This window comes from Lycium ferocissimum, unplaced genomic scaffold, assembly GCF_029784015.1.
Source record: "Lycium ferocissimum isolate CSIRO_LF1 unplaced genomic scaffold, AGI_CSIRO_Lferr_CH_V1 ctg22385, whole genome shotgun sequence".
NCBI lineage: Eukaryota > Viridiplantae > Streptophyta > Magnoliopsida > Solanales > Solanaceae > Lycium > Lycium ferocissimum.
Window position 1 is genome coordinate 1 of NW_026720306.1, and position 10,248 is coordinate 10,248.

The 10,248-nt window shown below is 39.7% G+C and overlaps 1 protein-coding gene across 1 annotated transcript; it reads right to left on the bottom strand.

Moving 5' to 3' along the window:
• Window positions 1-81: 81 nt before the first annotated feature.
• Window positions 82-4,453, bottom strand: LOC132043270 (protein FLX-like 1). The gene is made up of 4 exons (XM_059433778.1): window positions 3,877-4,453; window positions 2,132-2,331; window positions 1,946-2,028; window positions 82-439 (listed from the first exon to the last, which is right to left on the bottom strand). Exons 1-4 carry the CDS (start codon window positions 4,386-4,388, stop codon window positions 383-385), a joined length of 852 nt encoding a protein of 283 aa, XP_059289761.1. The 5' UTR covers window positions 4,389-4,453; the 3' UTR covers window positions 82-382.
• Window positions 4,454-10,248: the final 5,795 nt, after the last annotated feature.

Sequence of the window (10,248 nt, forward strand, 5' to 3'; positions counted from 1 at the left end):
AAACCGTGAAAACAGTCTAAACCTATGCTGCCTTAGAAACTCTGCTAAATAAGAGTCAAGTTTTTGATGATAAAAGAAATTATTCTCAAAAGTGTGTTATGGTCATCTTCAACATGACCATCTTTACTTAAAGGTTGAACCCATCAAGAGACACCTGTGGTTGGCAGCATCTTTCACTGTACACCTCAACTAAACCTTGTTCTATTTGGACACCTGGGGTAGGGCCCGACTGTGTCATTAAGACATTTTTTGCTAACATGGCACCGTGAGTGTAATACATCCAATCTAGGCGCATGAGAGGCTCATTTTTTTCCTTGAATTTTTTTTCTCATCTCTTTATTTTCTCAGCTCCTCCGATCCGCCATTCCCATGACCTCTGTTATCACCACATTTCCTTTTCCTTTCCTTCCTCTTTCACCACCATACCCAGGAAAAGAACCTTAGCAAATAAGTTTTTACTGTATTGGTCAAATCAACACTGATGGGTGAACACAAGTAAAAGAAAACAAACCCATGATTGAGCAAAAGCCATGAGCACAGTACCTTAAGAAAATCATAGAGGTTTTTTTTTTTTTTTTTTTTGATGACAGAAAATTATAGAGTTTTACCTACTTGATTTCTTGCTAGTTTCAATTTTTTAACTATATTTGTCAATGACCAAAAAAAAAAAAGAGGGAGAAAGATGTGCTGGTGTTAATAGTGGAGATTTAGGGGAAGGTTGGTTGTGAGAAAGGAACAAGAAGAGATGGGGAAGGGAGAATGATATTCTGAGAAAAAGAAACAGAAAGAAAGCGAGGGATTAAAATGCGGGAGCGATTTTGAAATAAAAATTTAAAAAATGGAACAAAGAAAAAGGGAGAAAAGTTGTGGCGGTGTTAATGCTGGGGATCTAGGTGAAGGTTGGCAGGAAGGAGGGATCGAAGACAAAGCACAAGAAGGCCCCGGGGGGTTCTAGGGGATAGAGATTCTAAAGAAAAAAAAAGTAAAAAAGAGGTTCTTTTTAAATAAAATTTCCACGTGTCGCATATGAATTCGTCTAGTTTTCGACGGAGAAGGCACTTGGCAAGCTTAAGCTGATTTTGAGAATGTGTAAAAAGTGTCTAAATTTCACGGTCGGGCCCTACCCCAGGTGTCTAAATGGAACACTGTTTACTTGAGGTGTCTAAGTGAAAGATGTTGTCAACCACAGGTGTCTCCCGATGGATTCAACCTTACTTAAAACGCCTTCATACCAAGAAGCATAGAAGATAGCCTATCATTGTCCCGACATCCAACAAAACAAAGTAAAAACCAAAATGAGAGGAAGAAGGAAATTATTGAATCTGGATGGAAAAAGAATACAGTTTTAGGCCCCGTTTGTCCATAGATACCAAAAAAAAATTCACTTTTTTTTGGAATTTTGGAGTTGGAGTTGGAAATGTGTTTGGCCATAGTTTTTGAAATTGTAGTTTTTGGTGAAATGTAGTTGTAAAAAAGTGAAAAAAGTGAAATTTTTTTGAAAAACAAGTTTTTTGAGTTTTTGGTATTCCGGAATACAACTTCAAGTTGTATTCGGAATTCTCATGGCCAAACGCTGATTCCGGAAAAAAGTGAAAGAAATTTCCGGAATAAAGTGAATAATTCTTATGGCCAAACAGGGGCTTAAAGTGAACAAGTAGGAAATTCACCTATTCTGCGTATGCTAACTTAGTTCATTGACAGGCAACGGACAAAGAGCAAACTCACATGATAGAGGGATTTAACTTGTCTAAATCACTGAAGGAGACGAATGATGGATGAACAACAGGCAAACAACAAATACTTAAGAGATTATCTCATGCAGCATTACATCTCATTGCTGCCACTCTAATAGAATTTCTTATGTAAACTGTTGCAGAAACTATCAAACCAAAAGTCACTACAAGATAAAACCATTTGATAATGTAAGAGAGATGTAATTACAAACCTGATGTACAGCATAAGAAGCAGGGTACAGATTCCCTCGATATCCTGTTTCAGGATTTCCATAATCGGCAGAATATGTAAAACCTGAAAGGATAAATCAAAATTTCTATTTTAATTAGTTGACTGTACTATGAAGTAGATAATAATGATAAGCTCTACAGGAGCAGCAAACTAGTGGTTTGAATACCTGGAGTTGCTGCAGCCAACTGGTGGTTTGAATTACTTGGAGCTGCAGCAGCAGCTGCTGCCCTTACCCTCTTTTCTGCATTTGCAAGCTCAGCATGTAGCTTTTCAATTTCAGAAGTCATAGTAATCTTATGCTTCTCCATTGCTTGACTATATTCAAGGTTGCTGGCATGCATCTTTTTTTCATAGTCAATAGCAGCCCTGTTCATAGAGACAGCACTCCTCAAATATCAACAAGAGTATGAGAGCCTGAGAAACAGCATGTGATGCAGAATGACCAAAATGGCAATATAAACTATAAAGGGGCCCATGTCACAGCAAATTTACGATACTTATAATGTGATTTTCCGTCGCAGTGTCCATTAACATCATAGAGATGCAACTTTGATGCATGCTCGCCACAATTTTTTTATTTTTTATGATGGTGGTGTCCGGGCAAGCTTGCTTCCATGGGGTACCTGCTACCTCAACCAGCACAGTAGCACAGTTACTGAGTAACTCTGCCCACCAAGGCTTAGACAAATGGGAAGAATCCGCTCGTTTTTTGCATCCACTGGGATTTGAACCTGAGACCTCATAGTTCTCCTCCCACTTCATAAATATATAGATATTTTAATTGTTCATTAACAAAGATAAACCTTTAACCACATCTGAACTAAATTAGGGTTAACACATGACATTGGAGAAGGTAAAGTGATATCCATCATATACTAAAGAAGGGAACAAAAAGTTTTGCTCATTAATAAACAAACGCGAAGAACCTTTGCTATAATAGAGTAACACATGATATTGGAGAAGGTGAAGTGATATATCTTCTAGTTTGCCTAGCGAGTTCTTTTTTTTTTTTTTTTTTCTTCAAATGCGGTCTTCAATTGATGTTTTCTTAACCTTTCGAAGACCTTGCGTAAATTTTTGATGTGGTCGGTTCTTTCTTTTGAAAAGACTACCAACTCGTCCACGTAAGGCTCGCATATGTTATGTAGGAGGTCACTAGATTACCAGCTTCCAATTTGGATATAACTATGACTTCCACAGCAAACAAGGATGTCCACATGTCATTAATTGCAGCTCTCCTCACATGTCTCTGAGATACACTAAGACAGGGCTCACGCTTCTTATATCATGATAAAATATAATTCTCAGGATGTCCCATCGATTTACTGATGTAAACCTTGCATCTAGTTTTGCTAATCTATTTGGTACTATAAGAGTCCTATTTTAGGCAGGTTTTGTTCCGGTTAGATAATGGTGAAACAGGGTTTGAAATATTCTCTCTTTTAAATAAAACACGAATATCTTTTTCTAGAAAGAAATAAAACATTATTATCTGTTTATCATAACTGGATCGACTACAAGTAGAACAAATGGTCAAGGCCAAAGACGATCCAATACATACAAAGGGAGGGCACATAGCTCCGATTTAATTTGCTTTCGCTTCCCGATTTTCAAACCACATAAACTTTGACCAACATCTTAAGATATATTCTTTCACCAAAAAATTGATAGATGTATTCTTTCACCAAATTGTTATGAGAAAAATTACAACTTACAGTACTTTTTAAATATATAGATTTTAATCATAAAATATTGAGTTACTCTAATCCAATTTAGCTTCAAAGTTTAGGCTCTCGCAAAGCGACAAGTGTCACATAGATTGGGATGAAGGGAGTATATGTTCATTTGTCGTAAAAAAAAAAAAATGAGATGATAGAGTGGAATAGGTAGTGGTAGTAGTAGTGAGGTTACCTTCCTCGTTGAACTTCCTTATGCATGGACTCAATTTCAGCTTTGATTACAGGAAACTGTTGTAACTCTTCACGAACCTTAAGGAGATCATCCTCCATGTCGTGCAATTTGGCAGTAAGCTCTTTGCGGTCAGCATTTAGGTTCTGTATATCTGTCCTAACTATAGCCATTTCCACACTAAGCTCGTCCACTATACGGACATCAGATTCCTTCTTCCTTGCCTTCTCGTAAACCTCACGGACTTCAGCATCACTTTCGGCTTTGACGGTTGCGGCTGTGGAAGAGAGAAGACGGAGCTCCTGTTGAACGGCAGAGAGGTCCTGTTTAAGAGCCACGTGTGCTGCTGCCAGACGCTGGTTCTCCATCAGCAGGGTTTCGATCTCCCGTTCTCTGTCATCGATTATGACTGATGGGTGAATTTGAGTTTGGGCTTCGGCTGCTGGAAAACGGCGCCGAGAATCATCCGGTACTGGGGTTGGGTAAGGGTCGTGGCGGCGTTTCCGTCCCTTCATCACCACTTCAACACACGCAAACGGACCTCGAAGAGAAACGACTGACTTCCTTTTTCATTTTTTTTTTTGTTATTATTTTTTTTTGTTTCAATGGGTGATTTAGGGGTTAGCACGGTAATTTCCACAAATTCTAAGGGCCCGTTTGGCCACGGTTTCAGTTGATTTGGGTGTTTATTTTAAGTGTTTATTGGCTTTTAAGGTTTTTTCTATTTTTTTGGTGTTTGAGAAAGATAAAAAGTGTTCTTAAGAACTTACTTTTAAGTAAAAAAAAGAAATCTCCGAAAATAGCGAAAGTCAAAAGTTAGGTGATGTATCGCGGTACCAACTTTTGGCTGTTTGACTTATAAGCTACTTTTTAAAAGCTTATCCAAACATCCTCTTGACATATCATTATAACAATATATTTAAAAAATGCTCTCTTCTCTCTCCATGCAAAACCCTAAAAGAGAGTAAACCCTATTGTCATAATGGTGGTCGGCGGCCAACCACCGATATTGCAACTTCATCTCAATTTCCTCTATTAAATTCCTTAGTTACGAACACAAATCCTTCTACAGTAGAGAAAAATAGTAAAACCCTAGACAAAACCCTAACTTATGCCAATCTTGTTAACATGCAACTAATGGATATGAACATGCATGTTATAGCCCGTACTTCGTACGTTCGGACGTGGTGAGAAGTTAGGGACAAGACTAGGTTCTAAAATTATTTCAATGCATAAGTAGGTTATGAATATTAATTATGAACATTATTGGTATGGAAATATTGAGAAAGGCCAAGGGTAAAAAAGAGAAATTTTGCAAAATGGCCAATGGAAATAATGTGGAAGGCTAGGGGCAAATGGTAATTTCACACGAGTTCGAAAATTCTTGAAATGCCATGTGGGCCGTGTGGTGTGCCATATTTTGATTAATGAGGGCTAATTGTAAGTCATAAAAAAATGTATGGACCAAAGCTTCTATAGGAAGACATTAGTCTTCTTTGTTGAACTTGAGAAATTTCGAAAATAGAAGAAAATTCTAGAGAAGGAAGAAGGGGACATGTGAATATACTTGAGGGCCTAAACATAAATAAGTAAAAGTGGGGGAAGATATATATATATTTGAAGTCATCTTTTAATACAACAAAAAATTGGAGAAAGAAAGAAAACAAAGAAAGAGAGGAGAAAATTAAAGGCCATTCGGCCAAGGGCTCCAAAAATTGAGTCCATGGAATTGGTCAAGAAAAATTATTTTCTTGTAGTATTCCTACTCATTCAAGGGTCCTCTACAACGTGGTATAGTTGTTTCGGAGGATAGACCGCTTGTTTTGTCGATTTAACGCTTTGGACAAGTGAAGAAGATAAGAAGAAAAAGGTAAGATTTCACTCCTTTTATCTTGGAAGAAATATATATAGGTGTTGTGGAATGTGGAAAGGAATGTAGAGTATGAAAATTTTGTGTTATGGATAAATATATGCATGGCCGAAAATGGTATGCATGGAAAGGAATGATTAAAATTTTATTTGCTATATTAATTGTGTTGTTGAAGCCTTGTGATGGAAATGGAAGGAAATGGTTCAAGTTGGTATGAAAAATTGTTGAAAATGATTATAGGAAATTATGTGATTTCAATGTAGTTTTTATGTAATTATGGAAGTAAAGTCCAAATGTGAATTATTATGTTAGTTGGTGAATTTGGAGGGATGTAAGTACGTATTAGCATGAAAGGTTGGTTGTTAAGTTGTTATGGGAAGTTTTGTGATTTTATGGTAGATTTATGTAATTGTGAGAATGAAAGTGTTAAGGTGCAAATTATGATTATTGTTAATGCAATTGGAAGATGAAAATGTGTTATGAATACTTATGTTGAAAATTAGAAGTTTCGGATGAATTATGGTTTTGGTGGAATTTTTTGTATATTTTGTAAATATTTTGTAGAATGAGATGAAATGCTTCGAATTTTATTGGAATGATCTTGATTAGAAAATGGATATGAAAACATTGATATTAGTTTGGAAGTGCAAAGTTGGATTGGAAGTTGTCGCCTTATGTTGGGAAGAAGATTATTTATGCTAGAATGTGTTTTGTAGCGATTGTTGATGCCATTGGTATTGTTGTTGGTATGGTTGTTGATATTTTGACCGAGTTAGAATCTCGGGGATGCTATGTGTATGGAAATCTTCGCTGAAATTTCGGTAGATAAACATGAATTTAAGTTAAACCCTTGGAAGCTATAACTTACAATTGGTAAACATGACCATTTGTAGATTTTGGAAAACGGGATTCGAATTTGGAGAAGCTTAAGAAGCGGAAAAGGTATGTAAGGCTTACCTTTCTTTCTCTTGGCATGTCCTAGATATACTAGGCTTGAATTTGGACCTCGGGGACAACTCTACTCTTCGGAATCTACGTCGAAATTGCCTTTTCTTTCGAGAAATTGAATCAATTATGTTGCTAATGGTTGTAAAAGTTGTCTAAACACCTAGAACTTGAACTAATGGGACCGACTATCTTAAAACTATCATGAATGATATTATGAGGAATAAAATACGTAAATTGAGTACGCCCTCATATGACCTGAAGTGGGCCCACAATCCCGAGACCTATGTAAATTGTTCTATTTGCCTTATTTCCGTACGATAATTAATGGAAACCTTTGACTAATGTTCCGAGTTTGTTATAGTATTTGGTAATTCGGATGTGAGTACTCGGTTTGGCTTATTCGCATAAACGCTTACGAATGATCTGACTTGAATATTTGATATAAACATTCCGATGGGAATATTCTAATACAAGTGTTCTGACATAAGTATCCTGATCTAAGTATTCTGGTATAAGCACTCTGATATGATAACTCCGATATGAGTACTCCGGTATGAGCGTCTGATATAAGCATTCCGCTACCTGTATTTGGATATGAGTCGTCTGATCTGAGTATCCTAATACGAGTATGCTCTACGAGCCTTAATGTCCTTCATGTATGATCTGGGATCGCTTAAACAGTCGAAGAGGTTTCGTATTTCAAACGCTCATAACTTTCGATACTAATTCGGAAAAACCCGAAACTCATTTCCCCGAGCCTCCGAATGTCGGTAAGTGTCCGTATTCATCGAGTACGGATTTATGTGCATATGGTTTCTCACGACTCGCTCGTGCGTGGCTCAATGTATTTTTCATCGAGTCCGGGCCGGGGCATGTTATGTTCTCGTGCGTACTCTATGGTATGATTCGATTCACCGAGTCCGGGCCGGGACATGTTATCGTGCTCTTCTTCTCGCATTATTCACCGAGTCCTCGTACGTGCGCGGGCGGGACACGTTATCCGTATGTATTTATGATTTGATGGTACGGGGATGGCGGCCGGGATGGCACATTATGATTCTTCACCGAGACGCCGATGGGGGGCGGGACACGTTATGTATACATGGTACATGATTCGACATACATGATTTCACCTACCGAGTCCCCTTAACAAGGCGGGACACGTTATTTGCATATATGACATATGATTAAATTATGATCCTATTCACCGAGTCCCTTATCGGAAGGGACCGGGACACGTTATGAGCATATGTGATCTATGATTTTGACATGCATCGATGAGTCTATCCACCGAGTCCCTCGTAGGAGGGCGGGACACGTCATATACATGTACGATATATGACTGCGGTATGATAATTACGTTCACCGCGTCCCCCGCAAGGGCCGGGATACGGTATCCGTGAACATCATATGATTCCGATATGTATAATCGTGTCCGAAAAGTAAGCATCGAATATTACGTACGTTACGTAATACGTCGATATATATAACATCATCCGAGTACTCGTACGTCGAATTTCATCCGACATATGACCTCGTTCGAACATTACGCACGTTCGCACTCCGTCCGACGTGCGATATTATCGGTGCACTCGTATTTTCGCACCTCTTCGGACATGCGATCCGTGATTGAAAACTAAGTATTTTGGTACTCGGTTGACCCACTTACTTTACGTACCTCTTCGGCATATGAGACGGGTATGTATGGATTGTGTACGAAAAGGTAAGCGTACGGTATACCGAGTAGTGTATTTACACCGTTATTTAATACATTTCGATTATATGGTTCGTTTCTCGTATTGCATGCTTTACATACTCGGACATATTCCGTCGACCCCGCTTTCTTCGGGGGCTGCGTTTCGTGCGCGCGGTACTCCCGGGAAGGAGCCGGGTTATTATATAAGGTGTTCCAACGAGAGATGGCAAGCTCCGTTCTCCCGGAGGGGGCCGAGTCGAGTTTGTACGTTATGATTTACGGATACGTGTTAGAGACTTTGCGAACGGCGTCGTGGGTGTTGGTTGTCGGCATGTAAAGCGGCTCCGTCGGCCGATACGTCATATGTGATTGGTTTTGTTTGACTACGAAATTTATGTAATTTGAAAGTAACGAAAAGAATTATTTCTGAAAGTTATACTTTGCGTTTTATCTTTATTTGAAAAAAATAATTTATGAGCGTAATAAGAGTCTGTGGGTTCGCTCGGCTCCGGATGTGGGGTCGGGTGCCCATCACACCCTAATAATGTTAGGGTGTGACAAAGTGGTATCAGAGCGAGGTCTGTCCGTGGGGTTGTCTGCCGCAAAGTCGTGTCGGTAGAGTCACATTTATGGTGTGAAGCGCGCCACATTTTATAAACGGCGAGGCTACGGAGCATCTAGGAATTATTGACCTTCTTTCCGTCATTGCGTATCGTGCGATAGAGCCAAGTCGCCCGCAGAGAATGAAATAGAAATTCCATCCGTAAGCCTTACATACGACGGAAGGAGGTAAGTGTGGATATACTTGACCGGTTACCGAGACGGCGATTCGGATGGCAAGAATGTGATATGAAGTTGTATACTCGTAAGGTATTGATGGCATTCGCGGTGTACGAATTTCGGATAATAAGAATTTGTGAAGGTGATATGAAAACCGAAAAGGGCAAAACGGTAATTGCACAAGAAAGGGCGTGTTACGAAAATGCCTCGGAAATACATCGAAACTTTGGTAGCTCCGCATTATGTAATAAAGGCCACGCAAAAGCGCATGCGATTATATCGATACAATAAAGCACCGATTCCCCCTAAAGTTTCGGGGTTAGCGTGTTCGGTGGGAGCAATTTCAGCCGGTGACCCCCGGGAAGTTTACTAAAATTCTCACAAAGGTAGATCCAAGAGACAAGATGAGGAATTAGAATGTACAAGATGGTTGGAGGCTATAAAAGGAGCCACGCAGCACGCGACAAAGCGAGATTAGAGGAGGACGGAGAGAAAGTACGCCACGGTTGCGGAATTTTGGATAGGCTTGAATGGTATCCGGAAGTATTTTGTGGGTTAGTTGATACTAATTATATGTGTATATGCATATGAACATGTATGATATCTCATACGTGAGGAGATCGATGGAAAGTAAAAAAGGAAAAAATTATGATAAGAAATCTTCTACGTTGTACGGGAATTGGGGCGTTCATATGGACCCCGGGGGGACCATTTATAATTGAGCCCAAACCCCCCCCCCGGGCGGGGTCCCCACTTGGACACCCGGACGTCCTCCAACGGATCGGGCATCCGGGGTGCTAACGTCGGACATACTTCCCTCGACTAACATCTCGTCGAACTCTATATCCAAAACCTCGAGGGGTTGGGGGTTTTTATCAAAAAAGGTTCAGCCCATACCCACCCCCCGTGACAACCCCCCCTCCCCAGCCCCCACCCCTTTCGAAGAACCGGGGGCGGGACGGGGGCCCCCCCGTCCCAAAAAGTCAAAATATATACGAACTAGGAACAAAAAAAAATATACCAAAAATAGTTCGGATCAAAGGGGGCTCCCCCGGACCGAAATCCCTTGGGGGGGTCCCGG

Excerpts from the sequence above, each read along its gene's own strand:
- LOC132043270 (XM_059433778.1), bottom strand. The coding sequence starts at position 4,388 with ATGAAGGGACGGAAACGCCGCCACGACCCTTACCCAACCCCAGTACCG. Across the intron at positions 2,332-3,876 it reads AAGGAAGTTCAACGAGGAAG|GGCTGCTATTGACTATGAAA; the intron begins GTAACCTCACTA and ends CTCTATGAACAG. Across the intron at positions 2,029-2,131 it reads GTTGGCTGCAGCAACTCCAG|GTTTTACATATTCTGCCGAT; the intron begins GTATTCAAACCA and ends TTATCCTTTCAG.